Below are 25,374 nucleotides of genomic sequence, written 5' to 3' on the forward strand. Positions count from 1 at the left end.
GGATAACGTACACTGTGACGGCACGGGACAGGGATAACGTACGCGGCGACGGCACGGGACAGGGATAACGTACGCGGCGACGGCGCGGGACAGGGATAACGTACGCGGCGACGGCGCGGGACAGGGATAACGTACGCGGCGACGGCGCGGGACCGGGATAACGTACGCGGCGACGGCACGGGACAGGGATAACGTACGCGGCGACGGCACGGGACAGGGATAACGTACACGGCGACGGCACGGGACAGGGATAACGTACGCGGGGACGGGACAGGGATAACGTACACTGTGACGGCACGGGACAGGGATAACGTACACAGTGACGGCACGGGACAGGGACAATGTACACGGTGATGGCACAAGGCAGGATTAATGTACACGGTGATGGCACGGGACAGGGATAATGTAATGCGCCAAGTTGCAAAAGCGTGGCAAAAACCGCAAGGTTTTTCGGTACCTGCAGAGTAGATGGGATACTGGCTAATTCCATCCACACGTTGCAGAAAATAATCCGCAGTGGAAATGCAGCGATCTCATAAATGCTCATGCTTACATAAATCGCAACATGTGAATTGTACCTACGGCACAGCTGGCGTTTTCAGTATAGGTATAAAAGAAGCAGAAAGTCAACAAAAGAAAACTCTGCGGACTTTGTGAAAAACGCTGCAGAAAAAAACATAGCTTGTACACCGCACTTGTTTCCGCAGCATTTTTCGGATGCGGCTCGCTACGTGGAAACTTAGTCTTAGACACTAAAATAGTCACTAGCGGTGCTTTTGGACTGACTTTGCCACTTTTTCTTCAATTGGGCAGGGAATGGACAGACCCTTCAAGCAGGTCACATTCATCTTCATTTATGTCAAAGATTTGGCAGAAATGACAACAAATCTAGACCAGCTACAGCAATGTTCAAAACGTAGCCAACATTATTCACCTGATAAATCAATGTCTTCATCCAGAAGGTCTACTTAAAGCGCACATCAGTTGTCCAGGCGGGAGATTATGAAGACATGGACCAGCACGGATAGATGATCTGTTGGAATAAGATGTTTGATTTATTTATTTCTTTAACTCCTTGGGTGGGAGTTCGAAGATTTGATAATGGAGGATACCTGGTTCCTGTGACCATCACTAACTACCCAAGTTTCGCTCACAGTCTGAGGTTGAACAGTTGCGGTTAGAGGCAGAGCTGGTGGATGTACAAGTGGCTATTTTGCCATTAAGCATTGACCTCCAACCATGACAACTTCCATTTTGTCCTGCACAGTACGCTCATGTAGTCAGCAAAGCAAGATGGCAGGCGGAGCATGAGCCGTCAACTCTACTCGAACCTGAAGTGGCAGACCCGATAGCGCATGCACAGCAAGAAGCTTTCATGACTCCATGATACGTTGTGCCATTTATTTTTGGGCCACTCAATGTGTTTCCTAAAATATTTCAACTTGTTTTTACCATAGAGACTTGGTTGAACTAGACCTGTTCGGAGTTGGCTGACTCCAGGTCACACAGATGTTAACACTTCTCGGAATCCATGGATAGGACACTAAATGTTACGTTAAAGTTTTCTATTATATATAAAATTTTTGAAAGAAAAAATGCTGACACTACTACCACTGGGCTGTGGAATAGGACAAGGCCATGGATCACTTGGTACCAGGCCGCAGGATGCTCCTTCAGTTGTAGGCAGCTCATTGACTGCTGCTCCCCACACCCACTGCTCATTATACGTCAGACCTCACTAGGACCGCACTGGGCAATTTTTTTCTGTAACGTGTGGATGGGATTAAACAATCCCATCCACCTTACAGGTAATGTAAAATGCAGCATTTTTTTGTACAGTAAACCGGTTACAAGAAAGCTTTATGTGACAGTGACTAATGATGGGTGAAAACGGAATTTGTTTCCATCTGTATCAGTTATTCTGTTAGTGTTTTGGTCTGTTGTTCTGATCCTATGACTGATCAGAAGAACAACCTAAAGAAGCCAGAGGGAACGAAGCCTAAAATGTTATTTATGGAGTTTTCTTGTTTGTTAATACTACTGTGGCTAGATACAGGTTTTTATTTAGGCTGTGCCCCCACGTTGCGAAAACGCAGCGTTTTACAGTTTCTGCAAAGTGGATGGGATTCTGGCTAATCCCATCCACACATTGCAGAAAACAATATGCAGCGGAATTGCTGCAACATAAAACGTGTTTTTTTTGCAAATCGCAACATGTCAATTACACCTATGGAAACGTGGGCTTTTTCCGTATAGGTAGAATAGAAGCAGAAAGTCCGCAGAGGGAAACTACAGACTTTCTGTGAAAAACCATGCAGGAAAAAAATCTCAATGCTTTTCTGCTGCAGTCTCTTACGTAGTGTTTTTTTTGGATGCAACAGGCTGCAGGAAAAGAAAAAAAAAAAAAAAAAAGCACTTCAGAAAAAAAGGCAGCAGCAACATATCGCATTTTTTCCTGGCAGAGCTTTTCTACTTCCATTATACTTACAGGGAAATCACCAATTCTGCGATTTCTTTGCACTGTGAGGGTGGGATTAATTAGAATCCCATCCACTATACAGTGACTATAAGGCCTCATTCACATCAGCGTTCGTATTCAGTCCGGGGGAGTCCGCAGCCCCCCTCCCCCGAACGGAATACCAAACGTAACTGCAAGCGTTGTGCCAGGGAAAGCACACGGACCCCATAGACTATAATGGGGTCTGTGTGCTTGCTGCCAGATCTCCGCAGGGATCATGCGGACAGGACAGTAGTTCACAATCTACTTTCCTGTCCGCATGATTTGTGCGGGCACCGCGGCAAGCACACAGACCTGATTATAGTCTATGGGGTCCGTGTGCTTTCACAACTTGCAGTTGCGTTCGGTATTCCGTTCGAGTGGGGGAGTCCCATGCAAACTCCCCCAGACGGAATACGAACGCCGATGTGAACGAAGGGCAAAGCGCTGAGTTTTTGGCTGCAGCTTACTACATGGGGCCCCACGTGGCGTAAATGCTGCAATTCGTCCATGGCGGAAACGGTAAAAATTGCATCGTTTTACAGTCAGAGCAAAGTGAGAGCGAATCACATGCCCACTTTGCGGTAAATACCGTGCTGCGGACACGCCGCGATTTCAAAACTGGCGCGGTTTTGGAAATTGAAACATGTCAATTCTATCTATGGAAACGCCAGCAGTTTCCCCATAGGTATAATTGAAACAAAGTTCACAGAGGTTTCCTCTGAGTATTTTCTATGTCAAAAGCACTGAAGAACCGCGATAAGATGTCGCCACTGTTGTTCCCGCAGCGCTTCTTTGCTATGGGACGCCACATGGGGCTTAGCCTTAAAGTGATTTTTATTTGCGTACAGTGCGATATTCTTTTTGGCGATGTATTGGTCAGATAGGTCAGCATAACCCAGATTATAACAATTACCATGTACAGCGCAGGTCATGTGACCAAGTCCAACTTAAATAATGATAATCGTAATTAAAAATTCTAATCCAAAGCAAAAAAAAAAAATAACTAAAAGTCTCTACATATGGCCAAACAACAGGAGATTAATGCTATGCACTCTCATAGATTATTACCCTACGGCAGCAAATACAAGCAATTTCTTCTAAGCTTTCCTCCTTACAAAGATGGCTGCATTAAAGCCATTAACAGCTGCGTTTTTTAATGCCCAGTTGCACCAATTTGTCTTCAAACTCGTAAATCAAATGGAAAACGAGAATTAACGAAATGGTGATGAAAAAAAAAACAAAAAAAAAAATCTAAAAACTGTCTCAGTTAAAAGACAGTGCTGGTCCATGACCCCGCCGGTGTCTGAAGGCGAAACTAATTGCAGCGTTGTCTTTGTTATGTTTGTAATCATTCTGATCCCATCATTAGTCCGCCACATAAAAGCGGGACAAGAGAAGTTTCTGCAGCCAAGAGGGAATAAAACCGCATTCATTTATCTCCATCTACTTTGTAGAAATAATACACCTGCTGCCATAACATTAAAACCACGAAGAGGCAAAGAGATTACCATCGATTATACCGTGGCAATGGGACCTGTCATGGGGTGCGATAAATTAGGCGGCGAGTGAGCCGTCAGCTCCGGGGGTGATGTGTTAAAAGCAGGAGAAATGGCAAAGGCAAGGATCTTCAGGGGCTTGGTAAGGGCGGACGAATGGGTCAGAACGTCTCCAAAATGCCTTGTCTTGTGGGGTGTTCCTGTATGTAGTGGTTGGGGTACCTAGACTAAGTAAGGGGGCACATTGAGAGTCAACACTAGTCCGACTGTTCTGCAGTAGCGGTACGGCGGGATCAAAGTATTGAAAAATGAGTTAAGTCGGCTCTTTCAATGGGTTAAAGGTCAGAAACGATAGAAAGGTACCAACTTGTAGGGTGTGGAGATGCCACACATTGGGTACAGTGCCCGGGCTGCCCCTTGTCCATTGCCAAAAGTGTCCAGTGGGCATCATAACTGGACCGTGGGGTAATGGAAGAAGGCGAGCTGATCTGATGGATACCACATGGTACCAGGATACATTATGGGAAGACGACTAACTAATAGAGGTGGTGTGAGGCTCTCGTCAATGTTTTGATGGAAAAACTTGGGTCCATGTGGATCAGGGGTGTAGCTAGTATGGGGGGAGGCTGGGGCAAAGGGGGAGTAACACCAAAGATCCTTGGGAGTGCCACTTTCACCATATAGCTGTACAAGACACTTACAGCTAAAACCCATGGTAAGAGTCCTGCCCCATTCCACCCATCACCTAAAAAAAAAGTGGCACGCGGCTGAGATGCCCATAGTGCACCAAAAATATGTCAGGTTTGGCCACTTTCTAAGCATAGCGGGCAATGTGGGCCAGAGAGGTAAACTTGTACTGGTCCACCAAGCTCCTGTACACATCCACTATCTACCACTATATGGTCACTGTTATTTTGCGGGTCCAATCATGGGAATTTTGCCCCCTACTCCTGAGTTAAACCCCTGGCTACACCTCTGATGTGGTTATTACTTTTTCCACCTTCCTAACCATTTTTGCAAACCAAGTACATTTTCTATTCCCTGCGACCTGGGAGCACGGGGGTCCAGCAGTCCCTTACCCCCTGTGCCCTCATGCACATCACAGTGAAAAGTGTCCATGCGATAGGACGTAACCTATTTTTGGACAATTTTTACCAACCTTATGGACCCAATACAAGTCATTGTGGAAGAGTTAATAAAGCTACGTTACTTACCCATAGCAGCTCTGATTTTTCGGGTGCAGACTATCAACAGAAAGCTGCACTGTGATTGGATGCTATGGGAAACTAATACGGCTTAGAATTTAGAGTGTTTAAAAAAAAAAAAAAAAAGTCTGGTGAAGTTCGACTATTTTTTAAATTTTTTTTAATGCAAAAATTTTGAAAAAAAAATGACACTGATGGTCAGATGGCCCAGAAATATGATGAAAAATAGGAGATAATTGTTTGCAAAACATGTTAAAATTGACCATTTCATCTGCAATAGGTCACTACGTCCTATCCCATTGACTATAATGTCACATTGCCTTCCAATATAAAAAATACATGACCGAAGACAAGTGTTGCATGCAAGACATCAGAAAGGTTAAAAAAAAAAAAAAAAAAAAGTTTTTTTTTTTTTTTTTTTTTTTTTTGCATGGGTGAGATTGCAGCTGGGCCCCAGGCAGTAGGGACACCATCTGTAATTTAATGTCCATTGTTCTCCTCCTGTGATGGAGGTGAGCAATGGACATCAAATAACGGTAGTGTGAATCTAATCTGAGGCTACATTCACCTGACTGTGAAACCTGGCCGTGTTTTTTTTTTTTTTTTTTTTTAAACGGATGTCACATGGCAGTGAATGGGGGCTATTCACATGACTTATTTTGACGTCTCTTGTCACGAACCATCAAAATATAGGTCATATCTTATGGAAATTTTTCACGGCCCTTTCCACCTCTTTCGTGTGCATCTAGCCTTATCTTTTGGATATGTGTTGACTATGAGTCAACCCCTCGATCTGGAAAACTAAGAGTCAATGACACCCCTTAGCCAGGCCCTCATTGTGTTACATGAACAGCTAAGGTAAGTCATACCTGCCCGCATCTTCCACCAGTAAATCCAACTGTTTGCTAGGGATCCCTGCAGCTCTCACATGAAGGCTGGTTGCAGATGACCGCGTTCTTCCAGGTGGCTGTGAATTAAAGGCATAGGCGGCTAACGGGGACATGCGGATATCACACGTGCGCCAGCCGTGTTCCACGACCCCTTTCATTAAACATATAGGAGCCACAGATACGAATAGAACCTGTTCCATATTTTGCGGCCCGGACTATTGGCCTGCACAAGTGACCATGTAATTCACAGTCATGTGTACGGGCCCATAGAAATGAATCCGGGAACAACACAGCACACTGATCTCGTGCACGGCCGTCTGCAAGGGGGCTAAAGGGGTTGTTTGCAATGAGTTTCCCGCTGGTTAAATCCTGATTCCTCTGAATAAAACATGTCGCAGCCGCCGCTCGTACACTACTGTGCTTGCCAGAAAACAATATTTGTAGTCAGTGTGCAGAAAGTGTCATTTTGCATATATTTGAGGTCACAATTTCACAGTATTGTGGCATAACAAAACGGCAATATTAAAAGTGCGAACATCCCGGCTTTTAACGCCAAACAGTGACCTTCCGGGCTGCTAGGCAACATCAAACCTACTCAGCTAAAAATATGATGGAGTAAAATGGCTGGAAAAACATTAAATACACAGTTTGGCAAGGTAGACCCGTCATTAGCGTAGCGGTAATTCTGCAGCAGAGAGGGCGGCTATAGAGGTTGTATGAAAACAGACAAATTACAGCCTGCAGCACCTGCCTTATCCCGGCAGCCATCGGCCCCGCACACTAGTCCCTTACCATATACCACATAGGCTGGCAATGCAACGTAGCCCTATACTGGTCAGCAGACTCTCCATCAGGACAGGTGGAGGGGTTACAGACCGCCAGAGAGTCCCCATGTGTAAGGAATCCGTGGGGATCTCTAGGACATCACTCTTGGGCCACATTCATATAACCGTGTTTGTGTTATTATAGATATAAAGTTTTGAAAAATTTAAATTTTTTGCAGCAATTTGGCACCACGGATCCCTTATACATTGCAATATTGCAGCATGGACCATTACACGTATGTGCAAGATTATAGTGAGGGAGATGTGATGCAGACACAGCACACAGGGCTGCTGGAAGGAATTTTGAGCACCCCTTCCCCCCAGTATAAAATTTTCCACCCAGTGGTCCCACACAGTATAATATGCCCCACAAAGCATAAAAGACTCCTCTCAGTGGCCCCCACACAGTATAATATGATCCACAGTGGCACCACACAGTATAATATGCTCCACAGTGGCACCACACAGTATAATAGGCTCCACAAAGCATAAAAGACTCCGCACAGTGGCCCACACACAGTATAATATGCCCCACAGTGGCCTCCACACAGTATAATATGCTGCACAGTGGCACCACACAGTATAATATGCTCCGCAAAGCATAAAAGACGCATCTCAGTGGCCCCCACACAGTATAATATGCTCCACAGTGGCACCACACAGTATAATATGCTCCATATTGGCACCACACAGTATAATATGCTCCACAGTGGCACCACACAGTATAATATTCTCCACAGTGGCACCACACAGTATAATATTCTCCACAGTGGCACCACACAGTATAATATTCTCCACAGTGGCACCACACAGTATAATATGCTGCACAGTATAATATGCTCTCCAGTATAATGATCCACATATTTTATGCTGCACAGAGGCCTCCCCAATATAACATGTAACTCCACACAATATATTATGCTGCCCAGACCATCCCCCCAGTATAATGGCTCCATACAATATAATAGGCTCTCCAGAGCCCCGTTAATGCTCTACAGTGGCTGCGGCACATTGACATAACCCTACCAGCTCACACTGGCCAGTGGCTACAAGATTTTATGGATAAAATTGAGATGTTACCATCCGAATTGTGCAGAAACTGGTGACTGCAGTTGGACACATTTTCGACCACATGCGGCTGCCAGAACTTGTAACCTTACGCTCAGGGCTTCTTCTAATACCTCCTTCGTGTTGACAACCGCTGAACTAGATACTTAAACATTGAAGAACATGTCACATCACTAAATCAGAGAGAATAATAGAAAAAAACTTAGAAAAAAAAAAATCAAATCAAACTCATTTCCCACATTGTTGATGTAAGAATACAGTTACTTGTGATATTAGGTCGTGTTTCACAGGACAGGCTCACACCAGGAGGTCTCCGTACAGTGAGAAGGATGGGAGGATTAGCTCGCTGGATTACCTGACCTGGAGGCCTGGCAGGGGGAGGGGAATCCTCATGACCGTAGGGATCCGAGAGTAGAGCAGGTGTTGGATAGCTTCTTCATACTCCGTAAACATAGAGACCTCTGGACCACAGGCCGTTGAGCAGACATACAACATGCACACACAATCCTCCCTCATTTTTCCCTTCTCCAACTATCCTTCTATATTGTATTTTATCCTTTGGTTTCCAAAACTTTTGTAAAAACTTAATAAAAATTACAGTTTCAAAAACAAACCAAAACTGCACAGTCATCTTCATCTTCGCCTGCAGGTTCACTTTAGCCAATAAAGTACAATGAAGCTCGCACAAGGATGCAAAGGGGTAGCTTAAAGGGGTTGTCCAGAGAGTATTTATTCACTTACCGGGTCCAATGGAATTATTTGATGGACCCAAGAGTTCCATCAATGTCACGACCCCTGGGTGGTTTAATCGGTGGCAACATTTGACTCCCCGGGTCGCTCCGCCTCCTCCTTCCCCGATCTTACAGGTAATTAAATATTGGAGCTGGCTCATTATAGTAAAGCCAGTCACTATAGGACAGAGGGGTGGAGGGACCCAGGGACCCAAACGCTCCCTCCGATCATGACCAGTGGGTTGTGACGTCATCAGAACGCCTGGGTCCATCAAAATCATTCTGCCGGGACAGGTAAGTGAATAAATACTCACTGGACAATCCCTTTAAAGCCCTGGGCCCAATGCAAAATTGCATAATTTAGAATAGTGGTATATTATATGTGGCAGAGAGACCTTTGGGGCCCCCTCAGGGTCTGGAGCCCGCTAGAGACTGCTACCTCTGCACCTCCTATAGCCACACCCCTGGGTGGGAAGAGAGCCCATTTAATTTATCCAATTAATCCCCCAGCCCTCGTTTCTATGGTTAGTGAAGTACAATAATAAGAATTTATTTAGTTTTTAAACTTTTGACAAATTTATGGAAAGACTCGGTATTTACAGGGTTAACCCTTACTTTTCTAGACTTCTGCCATTCTGGATATCAGCTTCTGGGCCCAAATCCTGACTGATGACAACCCATTGTTGCATATCCAATGTTTCTGTTTTTATTTGTTGATACTCTTTTTGGAAGATTGACCAAAGGGGCTCAATGGGATTGAGATATGGGTATTTTTCTGGCCACGGACCTGAAATTTCAATGTTTTGCTCACTGATCCACTTAGTTATGACATTTTCCATGTGAAAATCATGATGGACAAGTATTGCTCATCACCAAATTACATCTGAATTGTTACAAGAAGTTGTTCTTGGAGGACGTTTAGATATAATTTTTTTATTCATTGTAGCGTTCTTAAGCAAAATAGTCAGCGAGCCCACTCACCTGTAGGAAAAAAAACAACCCCACACATGAATGGTCTGGTCCTGGGACACTTTACTTGTCATGGTAGAGCTCAACTTTTCCTTCTTCTGCCCAAACAGTCTAGAGGGGGGATCAGAGAGAATAACATGTCCCCAGTCCTCCGCAGTCCAGTCCCTGATCTTCCTGGATACTATCAGTATGTCCTTGATACTTTCTTCAAGATTGTCCAGAGAAAAGGTGAGACCTACCAAGAGTCCCGTCTCATGTCAATAGGTAACAAAAAAATTAATTTACTGACCCTAAATTCCTCAAATAAATACAGATTTTTTTTTACGATATAAAAAACCCTCACAAATACATTAAGGAGGTAAAGGCTTGTACACGGATGGTTAGGAATTAGAGGAGCGGTCTTCATCAGATGACCCCTTTAAATTTCCTTTTATCCTAAATAGGACACCAGTTGAAATGAAAAATCTAAATCAATTCCTTACAGCATTACACAAAATCATGGTGTCCAGGGGTAAATCCGCTATATTGTAGTTGTCGCATTGGTCCTACAAGACACTTAGTCTTGCTAGGTTATAGCAGTGCATAGGGTGAGGCCTAGTTCCCTGGCTGGAGAGGCGCAGATCCCTGCCAGTGTCAGAAACTGCCCTGATAATGTCAGCCTTGCATTGTCAGGGCCAACTCCATGGCTAGGAAGGCTGAAGGACCTGTGAGGAGATCACTAAGGAACCACAGGTCCTTCACGATGGAGAGCGCAACTGGAGTCTGCAGGCTGAATGTTACTTCTCTCCATTGTGGTGTGGGGCGCTCCTGATACCATTGTGGTGTGGGGCGCTCCTGATACCATTGTGGTGTGGGGCGCTCCTGATACCATTGTGGTGTGGGGCGCTCCTGATACCATTGTGGTGTGGGGCGCTCCTGATACCATTGTGGTGTGGGGCGCTCCTGATAGTGGGGGTTTGGGGAGTAATTTGCTGCAAGCTTAGAAGGTTTAATTTGGGAGAATGCTGCTGGCAATGGGCTACAGGTGGTAAGGGGGTTGGGGGGGGGGGGGGAGACCGCACCTGATATTAGAACAGGGGAAGGTATGGGGCAGTGCTGCTACCAGTGAGGCTGTGCGGGGGTTCTGCTTAGGTATTTTTTTTGGCTAAGTGCTCATATTTGGTGCTGTGGTATTTTGTGTTGCTAGAAGTATGTGCACTTTGTCGGTATATAGGGTAACTACTATTAACACGTGAGGGACATGAGAACATCTACAAATAAAACATGGCAATGGTGAAATAAAAATTCATGTTTTTTTGAGGTAAAAACACTATAGAAATACATACATAAGTGCAACAGGATAACTTACACGTGGTAACTTCCATTCATTGTTCAGTAAGCTTTACACGGCATCAGGTGCATTACATTGCTTAAATAGGTGCAATATGGAATTCAATTTACATTGTCAGTTCATACAAGATTAAAAAAATACCATCTCGTCCAGGCCCGGGATCCCTTCATAGAGATAACATAAAACGAGTCTTGTTCGTTACTACAATCACTGGCTAGAAATTACGTCAGCTTCATTTTCCTACCAACAGAAATACAATATAAAATAGACGTCTGTAAAACTCGGGGGGGGGGGGGCGAGTGCTATGAACAGAACACGACAGAACACCTGTATACCGTAAACGGCACTGGGACCACAATCCACTGTAACAGCTGAAGAGCACAGGAGTGCACGGCCTGTAAACAATATAGAACGGCATTGACCATATTTACAAGTCCTGCTCATCGGGAGGAAAAAAAAAAACGGAATGGCTTCCAGCATTTAATCCGGCCGTCGTGTCCTTATGTAGCAGGTGACATGTATTTACAAAAAAAACCAAAACCCTGAACGAAATTCAACTGGTTCCTGCGTGCCCGATAGGATATGTCTTCATGCACGGCCGATGTTAGAGGGCACTTGGCAGGAGGCCAGGACAAGTCTCCATGCTGCGCCGCTCAGTACTTGTTCATCAGACAGCGGTGTGTACAGGAGTCGCGGAATGTGAAGGAGAAGATCCTCGATCTGATGAAGAGGAGACAGATCTGGTTGTCGCTTCTCGCTGAAGCTCCTCCACTTTCTTCTGTAGCTCTGCTCGAATAGCCAAGAGATCCTTAAGGTTTTGATGAATTGGCATCTAAGAAAATGGAACAAGGTTGAGGTATAGATCTCTCATATAACCAATATCTATCTGCATGTATGTATATGGATTGGACCTTGCTATCTCTGATTGAACCCAGAATGCAGCAGGCACTACCAGAGTCAGAGGTTGCAGAAAATTCAGGTATACTAGCCTACATGACATCCAGCACAGACCCCATCCCAAAGAAACCAGTGTTACCACCCACTTGCTTTATATACCCCAATTTGCATCAATATTAAAAGGAGTGGCTGATCAGATGATGTAAGTCACTAGATTTCTAAGGCTCCTCTTTAAGGTGTCCCTATATGCACCCTGGCAATGCAATATCCGAATAAAAGGACTGTAGAAGTTACTCCAATATACACAGACCTGGAATATGAAATAGTAAAACAGGAGCTGCCCTTGAAAAAGTCTGATGTTCCCCTGATTTAATGATGGCTGACAGCAGAAGAGGTCACCCTACATCTACAATCCCAACTGCGCTGCTTCCATGGGTCTCTTCAATGGCTGAGAAAAACCTTTAAAGTTCACCTTATTAAAATACAATTAAGAGCTGATCTACCTGCTCCAAAAAACCAAACTAACAGTCTTAAAGGCAAACTATTAGCCATTTTTGAGAGCCTAAACCACCAGCGTGTCTATGGGCCACTGATTCAATACCTGCGCCTTCCATCTACGACGCTGGAGCGTTATACTTCGGCTTCAATACGCATGCACCATAAGCACGGTGAGCCAACGTGTACATCAGAGACTGAAAATAGCAGACTTTTTATAAAATACAAAAAAAACCCCAAAAACCTGCAAAGGCCAGGCTTAGCATAGGCACAGTGTGTACGATACATTACCGCATATACTTCAGTTATACATGATTATTGCCTCTTACAGTCAATGCAATGAGAATACTATTAATGTACAGGGAAAAACCAACCATTTTGGATAAATATGATGGTAACAGCGCGCACACATTAGGCTCTAAATATACGCTCTTCACAGCTCGGCTTTCCCATGCAGAGCTTTCATTTGCTTTTCAGATGCTCCAGGTTTTACTCTGAAACGCATAAGATCACTAAATCAAAAAGCCAGCCTGACTCCGCTGTGAAGTCGCCTGCAATCTGCTGATTAGAATACATCTCCAAATCCCATGGCCGCTGCAAAACCTAACACCGAGCGGCAAGGGCTCTCCAGTGCCGGATATGTGCATATGGCTCTCATCTACATGGAAACATGTATGTGCAAGAGGGACACGCTGTGCCCGTACTCCCCAAATAAGACAGAGGCAGGGCAGGCTTGCAGAAAACATACTATAATAATGCGGTATAATAGATTTAGTACATACTTGTATATTGATGGTTTGGGCTCCTGTGACTCATCTACATTCCCTGTGTAAGGGCTGATCCAAAGCTCTAAATAGACGGCACTTTTTTTTTCTAGAATACATATGTCAATTGTAAAGAAAACCCCTTGTAGCTAAATGTAAGAATACCGATACGATACCTACCATCTATGTATAGTAGTCATCACTACTCACTACAATAGAGGTGTTTTACATCTCTGTATGAGCCAGACAAGTATTGTGTCCTTGTAGTTGTCCATTAAAGGACTAGTTTTAGCAGTTTTCTCCCATCTGCATGTTAGAACTGTAGCAGCATTTCCCCCTGAGCAGGTGGATGGAGACTAGCCATCATACACCGCTCACAGGACGCCGAGGAGAATCTGCTCCATAACTCTCTCACTCACTTACAAACAGCCCCAGGATCATGCAGGACGTGTACAGAGAAGTGCTGACCTGTATTGAGGTCACAGAAAAAAACATAAGGCACCCAGATAGAGATTCCACATTACTGCAATGCTCGGTTTGTAGGTGTGTCTCAAGCATTTGTAAATGGCTACAGGTGTGGTTTGATCACAAGGGGTCATATATTTCTTGCCCTGCTGCCCTATAAAAAAAAGCCATCACTGGCCACTTTTGGGTAGTGTATCTCTTCGTGAGAGATAGTTGATGGCTAGACATACCTCTACGATGCACTGGAAGACACTTTGACCAGTTGACAGACTTGGTGAGGGGGCATATCACTGGAGTGAGAGAAACAGGATGGCGACTTCAAAAAGTTGGCAACCATCAAGGTCATTCTGACCAAGCTGTCAGATGATGTTAGGAGCGGTGGTTAGTGAAGGGCATGCAAGGCGGACAGGTTGCTGCAAACCACTGGTATAGGGGATCCACTCACAAACACATGCAGCTAGCTTCCTGCTCTACCATCCAGATACAAGCGAGTGGCAGCTTCATTATATTTCCCATATCAGCCCAGACTATTTACAGGTGATAGAAGAAAGAAGTGTGGTGTCATGTCACCTACTAGGCGTCCTGCCATTTAATAGACAGTTGCCTTTATTAGCATTGGTATTGGGAATGAGAACCCTGGACTGTTGCAGACTGGAATTGTATCACTTTTAGCACCGCATCCAGGTTCTATTTGGGTCAGTTCAGGCGCCGCACCAGTATATCGATGCAGTGCATCAGCATTTTGTTGCGGCATCCCACTCCTGATTAGGCCCGGATGAATAGGCCTAATCAGGAGGGATTTTCAAGCCGTGGGCGGAATCTGCGGCAAAATAGAGCAGGACATTTTTTTTTTTCACATCCTGCTTGAAAACAACGGAAGGTGGATTCGGGTGGAATCCGCCCCCAAATCCGTGGCAGATGCCTCCGTGTGAACTACCCCTTTGGGTTCCAAGGAAGATAAAATTTGATTATGAAGACCATGTGGCGAGTGTTTCAATCCTGCATCTGCTGTAGCGCAACACAATGCCCCGACTATTGGTATGGTGATCTGGGGGAGTTACTACATACAACAGTCAGTATTCCCTAGTAGTGATATGTGCAGGACATTCTGCAGCCACATGTGCTCATGGCAGGGCGTCCAACTGGCATTTTTCTGTAGTATAATGCTTACCCACACAAAGCAAAGGAAGGTCTGTCAGATTATAGGCTTATGTCAACACAATGCTAAACTGCAATGATCTTAGAGTAGTAATTTTTGCTGCCCATTAATATGGAAGTATTATAAGGCCATTTCCAAACCATTTGAGGTCCATCATTCTACAGCGAGAACGATTATGTGGAAAACATTTAAAGACACTTGTAATTTTCCCAGCAGTGGACATCTCAGTAATCTTTTTTTTTCCTATCAGTATGTCTTTGGAGCATGGGAGGAAATCCACGCAAATACGGTGAGAACATACAAACTCCTTGCAGATGTTGTCCTTGGCAGGATATGAACCCAGGACCCCAGCGCTGCAAGGCTGCAATGCTAACCACTGAGCCACCGTGTTGCCCGCACATCTCAGTAAATTTATTCCAAGGTCAGACAGTTCAATGCTTGGAGCAACTGCAAAATGCGCAAGAGTTAAATCTAAGAGGCCTCGAATATTTAATATGCCAAATTTATTACAGAACTTTAGGGTCGCCAGGAGAAAGCCTCTTATTTCTACAAAAAACATGGCAGCATGACTCAAAAGGCTTGCCCAGGAATTGGACAAATCACAAAGGAAACAGGGGATGGTGAAATATACAATGAAACCAAATCAAACTCACCTGGACAGTGTCCTCAGGCCGCTGGAAATTCAGCACCTCAGTGGCCACAGGTAAGGAACCGGTGACGTGTGAGGGACATCACTGGATCCTTTCCAGTCACCAATTCCCGGTCAAACCCTATAAATTTGCCAAGCTGCAGCAGGACAATAATCCCAGGCCCCTGCCTTTATGCTCCAGCCTAGGACCGCTCACCTGACAGCAGAAGTGTGCTGAAACTAACAGAATTCATAGCTCCGGAAAAGTGGGGACAAGAGAAAAAATTCCAACCGCGCCAGAATCAGTGGGGTACCACCTTTTGAAACATGCTGTTAGTTGGTGGTGATAGTTTATTAAGAGAGCGGTGCATAAATACATGCTCAGAAACCTCACTGGACTGAAGCATCGCTCTTAAAAGGGATTGTCCGGCATAAAATGGAATTCCTAAACTAATCTAATCTAAACACCCTCTATTTACCTATATATCCCTGTGACCGCCCCAAGCACATTGTCTGATTATCCGGCGACATTCAGTTTCACCGTTTCCAGCAACAGAAAGTCACCAATACTACTCCCTGAGGCCACCCCATCATACTTACCTGTCTTCCTTCTGTGGTACGGTTCCTCCTCTTGATGTCTGCCAGCGCATGTGCAGGCTGAAGGAGCCTCCCACCCCTGCACAGTACAGGTGGATTGCCGACTGCAACACCGGGACTACTGCGCATGCGCCAGCAGAGTCAAAGAAGAGGAGGAGCAGTCCCTGCAGAAGGAAGTTGGGAAGAAAGACAGGCAAGTATGATGGGGTGGAGAGGAGTGGACTGAGATAGTTGGGAAGGGCTAGTAGTGGGGCGGGATAGCTAGGGAGACAGGGAGGGGGAGTGAGTGAGAAGGAGGTAGTGTTAGGCTGGTGTTACACGACCGTAGTTTTGCACCGCAAATGGTCCGCAATTGCGGGTTCAAAATAATTTTCTATTAGGCCTCTTACACGATCATAGATTTTGTCAGTGGTGTGGCGTGCTGCAACCGTGGTCCAGACAGTATACCACATGTTCGTAATGGCCGTGCTTTTACGGCACGGCACGTCCAATAAAAGTCTATGGGCGCGTGCATTTTTTTTCGGATATACACTGAACATACATCAGTATATATCCGCAATTGCGGATATCAACATGTGTGTTTTGTGGTGTGTTTTGTTTTTTGCGTATCCTCATAATACGGATACACACGGAAGGTTACAGATGCACTTTGCGGATTTCTGCAGAATTAATTTTTAAAGTGAAATTTGTGTTGCGGATCCACAAATTGCGGACCGCAAAAACCACTACGGTCGTGTATGACCAGCCTTAGTCAGCCTAAAACTACCATGATGCATTTCATGAGCTAAGACAGCAGGAACCTGCACCATGTAAACAAATGCAGAAGATGCCAGGAGCTCCCAGAAATCACTCAAAACATTGCTAAAAGGTGTTTAGGTGCACTTATTAACCCATTAATAGCAGAAGAGTTTTCTTAGAAAAAAAAAAATTGCCCAGAAAATCCCTTTAAGAACATTGGGCCAAAATGCGTCCAGAACATTCTGGAAGTGATAAAGTCTTCTAGAAAACCATTACTGTAGGTTATCGCTGATAAAGGAGGTTCCACAAGCTACTGATTCCTGGGGTGTACTTAGTTTTTCACCCTTGGCTTCCTGTTTGTAAGCGGTGGAATCTCTTGTGTGTTTTTGTTCATCGAAAGTTATTTTCACCTAATTCCTTTCACCTTTAAGACCAGATTTTTTTCCTTATGTCCCGATATGTGAAACCAGAAAGTTTATAGGAGCGCGCACTGTACGTTTCCAGGTTTAGTCCGTCTCTTCGCTATATATACCCCCCCCCCCCTTGTATTTCTTACCCACATGCTGTAAGATTTCACGTGCTGTCATAACACGAGGGGACGCAACGCAGGACTGTATCGCAGAGCTGCAATGTGCTCGCTGTGGATAGATCATCCTGCGATCGCTGCGGTGTCTGCACCGAGATACTCACATTCGGTTGTCACCCGTACCGGTTTGCTAGGCATCCTGAATACACTGAGGAGGAGCTGCGAGTCGATAAGCAGAAATCCCGCATAGCAATGTAATACTAAATTAAAGAAGATGTAAGCAGCTATGGCGTCAGATCGGAGATCATACACAAGCAGTACAGCAATGGTGACCACTTCAGTTCCAGCAAGTTCACCAGACAATGGGGGGGCCCAGGAGTGTAGGTGCTCTTAAAGGGACTCGTGTGTACACTCTGGAGGATGGGGCCGGGAGATTGCAGGTTCTACAAGGTCTTCTACACAAAGGCTTCTCCTATTCACCAAGTGTGTCTGGCTGTATAATGTGCCGAACATTATTCACTCAAGGACACGCATTACCTTGAAAACTGTTAAGTGATGAATCTATTTGTTCTTGCTGAATGAGTCTGTGGGATTTTTTTTTTTCATCTTCGGTTGCTACAGGGAGTCTTGATAGAAAAGCAAATGTGTTTTAATGCCACCGTGTGATCTCCGTCAAATCAAGCCACCATTTATTCCCATTTATCTGCAAAAACACATTTACTTCAAGACATTTTTTTTTTCCCCGCGGTTCCGTCTCTCCCTGTGCTTTCTCTTCATGATGAAATAGAACGCTATCTGACTGGGTCTGAACAAGTGAGCCCTGACGATTAAATGTCCTCGCAGCGAAAGGCGTTATTTAGCCATTAGACGAGCGGCAATGTGATGTTTTTCAGTGGCGACAATTAGCATCGCACTGCAGTCGTCTCCGCAGCCGCCATGCTAAGCCTTTGTCAGATCTATGGACTTTTTAATAACTTCTACCTAAACAATAGAGCGGCGCTGTAATTATCCGCAAAAGTCATAATATTATACTTGTCACAAGGCAAGTCGGATGTATCATGTCAGGCTGCAGTCAGAATGAGGCTTCTCCACTATAGAGCGGTGTTCAAAAACAGCTTTTAGGTTACAAAAACCGGAAATCCAAAAAGCCTGTGTTCACATGGAGGAATTTGTCACGGAATGGGGCAGATTACGCCCCCGAATGCAGATCGTTAATGTTGTGTCAATGGAAAGCGAAGATCGCAGCAGGATGCAGAATAGGTCATCTGAGGGGGTTCCAATACTCTGTACTGATCCAATAAATATAGAACAGACCCTATATACTCTATTATGGTTTGGAACAGGACAGAACCCGAAATGAATGAAGCTTGTAAGACCCCCAAATGTCATCTTAATGTGAACAGACTGCCTTCTCTTTATATAAAAAAAAAAAAAAAAAAAAAAAAAAAAAAAAAGCACCCACTCACTGGGCCTGCACTCTCACGCTAGGTTCACACCTGCGTTCGGGTTTAGGTTCTTTGGGTCCACTTGGGTAGGGGGTGGGCCAGGAACATGATAACTAGAGCACTGCTGGGTTGTCATTGTCCATCGGTATAACAGAGGCCTAATGGCCTAAATACTGAACTCAAACAGTAATAAATACCGTATATACTCGAGTATAAGCCGAGGCCCCTAATTTTACCACAAAAAACTGGGAAAACTTATTGACTCGAGTATAAGCCGAGGGGGGGAAATGCAGCAGCTACTGGGAAATTTCAAAAATTAAAATGGTCGGAGTTTTTGGGTGCAGTAGTTGCTGGGGAAGGGGAGGGGGTGTTTTGGTTGTCTGTCTGCCCCTTCCCTGAGCTGGAGGACTGGGGTTTTTTCTTCCCCCACTTGGAATTCAGCCTGGCTGAATATAGGGGATCTGCCGTGCTCCTATTAACCCCTTCCCCACGGAACAGGAGCACTGCAGATCCCCTATATTCAGTAGACCTAATGTGTATGTGTGTCACAGTCATTTCCTACTTTTATACGTATTATAGGGAAAGGAGGGATTTACAACTTTTATTTTATTTTTTTAATATATTTTTTTAAAGCTTCAAATTTTTTCCCCCACTATTTTATGGGAGATTCTGTACATTACTATTGCAGCTGGTCATAGGGAGTTCTCTTGCAGCACTGGGGGCGGTCCCCAGCACTCAAACAGCACTGGGGGCGTCCCCAATGCTGCGAGACAACTCTCCAGCGCTGCCTCTATCTTCTTTAGGAACAGCCTCTCTGTGCGTTTTCTTCCGGAACTGGGTTCAAACTTCTAGGCCTCGGGCAGAGCAGACTGCGCATGCACACAGGCCACAAGAAAATGGCTGCTTATACCAATTTACTGTGTAAGCGGCCACAAGAAAATGGCCATTTTTCTTGAGGCCGTAGGCATGCACAGTCGGCTCTGCCCGAGGTCTAGAAGTTTGAACCCAGCTCCAGAAGAAAACGCACGGAGGCCATTCCTGAAGAAGATGGAGGCGTCGCTGGAGATTTCTCACGCAGCATTGGGGAAGCCCCTAGTGCTGCGAGAGAACTCATTTGCATACAGACAAAAACTGAGATTTCTACCGAACGGCAGCGCGAAGAAGACATCTAAAGGTAGGAGAAGAATAACCTTTCTTAAGGCTATTCCTACGTGTGATCGAGAAAAAAAAAAAGAAAGTGATTTTAATGATAGAATCCCTTTAACTGACTTTCTACGAAACTGATCCCAGACTGTATAAGATGGAGAAATCTGATTGTGGCTCCCCCAACAGAGCACTGGTGGATAGGATGGCGTTCTTTTGGGGAAATATTAACCAGTGTTGACATTTCCGCTACACGCTCCATCTTATCCAAATACTTGGGCTGCCAATACTTAGTAGCCATGCGATTAACTAGATCCAACAGCAAAAAAAAAACGGAAAGCAAGGTTGTAGGAAATAGGAAGTCGGGGCTGTAGGAATGAATAGTCAATTAGGTCTTACAGACAGGTTCTGAATACACGTGACTGAACTCCAAAGCCATCCTACAGACAGGACCTCTCCGCGCTGTGCACCCAGTCTATCTACAAACCCACTTGTGGCCTCACTTTCTTGGCAATTTGTAATTTTTTAGGGAAGTAAAAATTGAAAACCACTTAACACTCTTTATAAAGCCAGGCTTTGTTCTCCGTACACCCAGCATGGATTACATAGTGCAGACAATGAGCCGTGATTCAGAAAGCATATCACCTTGCCATGCATTATTATTATTCTATTATTCTGACAACAGTACGCTGCACCTCTCAGACTGCCGGCTCTTCACTTCTAAAATCTCAGCTCTGTTGTTGCTGATGGGAGTCTAGACAATGCATTTATTAAAAACAGCCACATACACCATTGTTCAGAAATTTGGAGTCATGGAGAAACGGGTTAGTGAAAGAAAAGCACTATACTATTCAATGTAAGGAACAGTACGGCGAACCAAAACGTTGACTAGACATTGTTGTGCGATATGCACACCTTTAGCCCGATGTTTAATTTCATTGTTAACTTTCTAAAAGCAAAATTAGAAAACTTTCTAAATGGTGTTTATTAGAAAAATTACTACCATTATGCTGTTTAACTCCTTCTCATAGATGGCTGTCCTGCTGCTTCTGATATACACCTAACAGAACAAGGCTCCTGGCTTTCTCGGCTCTCCACATTCAAGGTAGCAATATAGGGGTGTTATATATATAGATCAGACTGTGGAGAGGGGGGAAAGAACTCACGTTTTCGGTGACAGAAAGGGAAATCACATACTAGTCAACATCAATATCTGTCCAGGATGCGGCTTCCTTCACCAGCTCTCATGTATTAGATCCCTTTCCCCCGTGTAATGACACGTATTCCTCCCACCTATCTCTTGGCGTATGAACCAGGATGGACAGAGGACGGATGGCCCTGCCATACTTTCTCCTCCTTTATTCACTACTATCCTTTGTAGTCCATTTGGAAAACTCTTCACCAGTCCCCTTGGACAGTGACACATTACATATGATCATAGCCATTGTGTCTGAGTGTGCTCAGAGATTGTCCTCTGGTATCTGACAGTTTTACCCAAAAAGAGACACTCTGACGTAACGTTCTCTGCCATTTTTTAGCCTATCTGCAATACTGTGCAATACTATTCAACACTGTAGGGCCCCGGCGAAACTGGACAAGGGACGGAAACCGTGGCGGTCAGTTGTAAAACCCATTCACTTGAATGGGTTTGCAAAGGTCACCGCCCATGTACCTCTTTTGCCTGTCCACGAGAACCCGATTTTTTTTTTTTTAGTCGGACACAAAGTTCTGTATGTCTGACTTAAAAACAGGCAGGCAGAAGACGCACACAGGCGGTCACCCTTTGCAAACCCATTCAGGTGAATGGGTTTTACAACTGACCACCAGGTTTCCGTCCCCTGTCCAGTTTCGCCAGGGCAGAAGACGAAAACCTGGCAAAATGCACAAACTGGAGAACGAGCGCAAGTGTGAAAGGGGCATAAACCATATACGACCGCTCTATGGGGCAAGCAGTTACATTATGGAGAAGGTTTCCATAAGCAATTCACAGTTGGACTTGTAGTTACAAACCTGAGGTCTGGTCCTTGGATTCCACCTAATGTAGTAATTCACCCACAGCTCCAAGTGGCTGAGACTGGCAACCGGATACAGCACATGGTGCTCATAATTCACATAGAAAGGGTTCGTAAACTCATCCACATGGCTATTAATGTAGGACCACAGAGATATAGTCTTTGTCTGCACCTCCTAGATGAGAAAACACACAAAGAACAATTACACATGTACATACTATGGGGCGTTCAGAATGCAAAACTAGTAATGCATCGCATGAGATCATAGGGACAAAAACAACAAATGTCAGGTTTTCTTTCTAAAAAGCCTCATATTGAATACTAAGTTGCTTATGAATGCAACAGAAGAATTCTCTCTCCGTGAAGCTGCAAGTAGGCAGTGCTATACGTCTGTTATTCTGGAAACATTATAAACAGGAAAGATGTGAAGAATAATAATGACTGTGCGCCCTGGCCAAAAAATTGGAAAGCCTTTATCGCCACCTAGTGGTCTACAACATAAATGCCATAATCTTACATATCTTAAGTGCAGATTGTTACTACTATTACGTATTTCTCGCCATGAACGTTTTTTGCTTTCTAAACACTTACAAGACTTTACCACTTTTCTGTCTTGACTGTACTTGACTTTATATCTGGCTAAAGGTAAAAATCACATTGGGGGAAATTATGTGCTACGCTAATCCCTGGCATGAGATATGACCAGAAGGATTACAAGGCTCCAGGGGAGCCTGTTAAAGGGAGGAAGTCTCCAGAACCCAGAATATTAACCTAGCCCCACAGATACAATAGGGTCACCTGGATCAATCGGTGCCAACAAGATCTCACCGGAGCAATGATATTGTCGTTGCTCCAACAACGCCATCATTGTTCCAAGCACATCTGCAAATTGAGAAAAGTGATGATATCTTAGCCATAGAGCAGGGGTAGGGAACGCACGGCTCTCCAGCTGTTGCAAAACTACAACTCCCAGCATGCATACTGGCTCTGCTGTTCTGGGAACTCCCATGGAAGTGAATGGAGCATGCTGGGAGTTATAGTTTCACAGCAGCTGGAGAGTCAAAGGTTCCCTACCCCTGCTATAGAGTCAGGTGACCCTAACATCTATCTGCAGGGCTGGGCTAATAAATTGGGTTGTGATGACTGCCTTTAATAATTTTGGCGCACTCCTGTGCGCCAGAATTGGAATCTACACCAGTCAGGGGCTCATGATAACTTTCTGGAGAGTGTTTAGTAAATTTGTTGGGCCAAGGAATCCCTAACCCGCCATCGGTGGGTATCATAGAAAAATGCTTTATATGGATTTTTTTTGGAATCAGATATATACACATGAATTGCGGCCTACATCAATAGTTTTCATGGAGCCGCACGGTCCATGTGGTCAGCTGACAGACAGTAAATGTGATGGTTTGGAGCGGAGAGAATACATACCTCCTTCATTCTTTGCTGCTCGCTATTGTATAAGAACGTGCCAAACAAGCAGCTGTAGAGATGGTCCAGAATGGTGATGAGGAAAAGCTCATTAAACTCAAAGGCTGCAGGAAACTAAAGGAACCAAACAAGAGAGTTATTATAATATTCAGAAGCTATTCAGAATACACAGAGAACACGTGAAATCTCATTATTCCTATAGCAAACACCTGGCAGGGGATGACACACATTACTGCCACCATGACAAGTGTAAAGTGTCTTAGATGAATGAAGCCAGCACAGATTATGCACTTTGTGGACATGGATGGGTATTCTGGCTGTAATACAGCACCAGCCTAGTTTTATAGGTCAGTAATATGGCTGCAGGATAGTTAATAAGTATTTCACCACTGGGACCCCCACCGATTATGAGAAGAGGGGTTCTGTGTTCTCCATTAGAATTAAGTGATGCACACAGGGCTCCATTCGATGTCTATAGGTCTGACGCTGGGTTCACACCTGCGCCCCGGTCTCTGCTTTCAATTTCAGTCTTCTGCCGACAAAAGACTGAAACCTTGCAGACTGTGTCTGGCAGTGAGCGCCTGTGAGTGTTTTGTGCTCTCCGTGGCGAAACTTTTTTTTTTTTTTTAAACCGGACACAAAGTTGGACATGCAAAACCGGATTTCGCAGCGGAGAGCACAAAACACTCACCGGCGCTCATGGCTGGACACTTTCCAAACCCATTCATTTGAATGAGTTTGACGAATGCCGGCAGGTTTCCGTCTCCTGTCTAGTTTTGGGCAGGAAATGGAAACCTGCATAACGGAGACCCCAGGCGCAGATGTGAACGAGCCCTGACAAAGATAGATAGGCACTAGCTTCATCATACCTATAGATACTAAATAAGAGTTATGGCATATACTTAAAATGAGAGACACAGGGTTAAAGGGATTCTACCATTAAAACCTCTTTTTTTGTGGATAAGACGTCAGAATAGCCTTTAGAAAGGCTATTCGTCTCTTACCTTTAGATGTGATCTCCGCTGCGCCGTTCCTTAGAAATACCGTTTTTAGCGGTATGCAAATTGGCTCTCTGGCAGCGATGGGGGCGGGCCCCAGCGCGGAAAATGCGATGGGGGCATCCCCACTGCTGCTGCTCGAGAACACGATCCTGCGACGCCTCTATCTTCGGCTGGATCCTCCCCTTCTCTGTCGTCTTCCTCCTGCGTCACCTCCGGCGCCAGCGCAGTTGGCTCTGCCAGTGAGACACCAGCAGAACCGAGTGCGAATGCCGGCCGGCGGCCATTTTTGGGAAGCCGCTCCTGCATTGAACTACAGTTGGCTCCTGCATTGAACTACAGTGTCTCACTGGCAGAGCCAACTGCGCAGGCGTCGGAGGTGACGCAGGAGGAAGACGAAAGAGAAGGGGAAGATCCAGCCAAAGATAGAGGAGTCGCAGGATCGTGTTCTCGAGCAGCAGTGGGGACACCCCCATTGCATTTTCAGCGCTGGGGCCCGCCCCCATTGCTGCCAGAGAACTAATTTATATACCGGTAAAAACCGGTATTTCTAAGGAACGGCGCAGCGGAGATCACATCTAAAGGTAAGAGACGAATAGCCTTTCTAAAGGCTATTCCGACGTCTTATCCACAAAAAAAGAGGTTTTAATGGTAGAATCCCTTTAATGTTGTCATGATCGGTAGGGGTCCAAGCAGTCAGACCCTCATCACCTTTCCTATGGATTGTGGGAAACCCTTCTATGTAAAACCACACAATCTCCTTACAATGTGGACTATGTCACAGCAATGATGAAGATACAACTTACCTGATTTGTCATTTGCCAAACACAGTCAATGAACTGAAGAAAAATTGGGGACCGGTCTGCATCGGCGTGATTGTCCTCCCCATGACCCACTCTCTGAAAAGAAGAGGAGACATCGCATTAACAAATGGCAAACCCAAATATTAACACTGGAGAAATACCCAAGATTTCATAAACCTGTTTTAACATAAAAACGCGATTTAAACAAGAGGTCATTTTCTAGTGATACGTTGCCTTTAAAAGAACCTCATTGTCCCTAT

The 25,374-nt window shown here is 44.9% G+C and overlaps 1 protein-coding gene across 9 annotated transcripts in view; it reads right to left on the minus strand.

Moving 5' to 3' along the window:
- Positions 1 to 10,951: 10,951 nt before the first annotated feature.
- MTMR1 (myotubularin related protein 1) overlaps positions 10,952 to 25,374 on the minus strand; it is a 56,036-nt gene continuing 41,613 nt past the window's right edge. For all 9 annotated transcript variants that reach the window (XM_075260661.1, XM_075260657.1, XM_075260656.1 and 6 more), the window contains 4 exons: positions 25,118 to 25,210; positions 23,314 to 23,427; positions 21,881 to 22,057; positions 10,952 to 11,845 (listed from right to left, as the gene is read on the minus strand). In XM_075260661.1, the coding sequence (XP_075116762.1) occupies positions 11,681 to 11,845; positions 21,881 to 22,057; positions 23,314 to 23,427; positions 25,118 to 25,210 (549 nt within the window). In that variant the 3' untranslated portion in view covers positions 10,952 to 11,680. The remainder of the gene's footprint in view (positions 11,846 to 21,880; positions 22,058 to 23,313; positions 23,428 to 25,117; positions 25,211 to 25,374) is intronic.

Source organism: Leptodactylus fuscus, chromosome 11 (genome assembly GCF_031893055.1).
Source record: "Leptodactylus fuscus isolate aLepFus1 chromosome 11, aLepFus1.hap2, whole genome shotgun sequence".
Lineage (NCBI taxonomy): Eukaryota > Metazoa > Chordata > Amphibia > Anura > Leptodactylidae > Leptodactylus > Leptodactylus fuscus.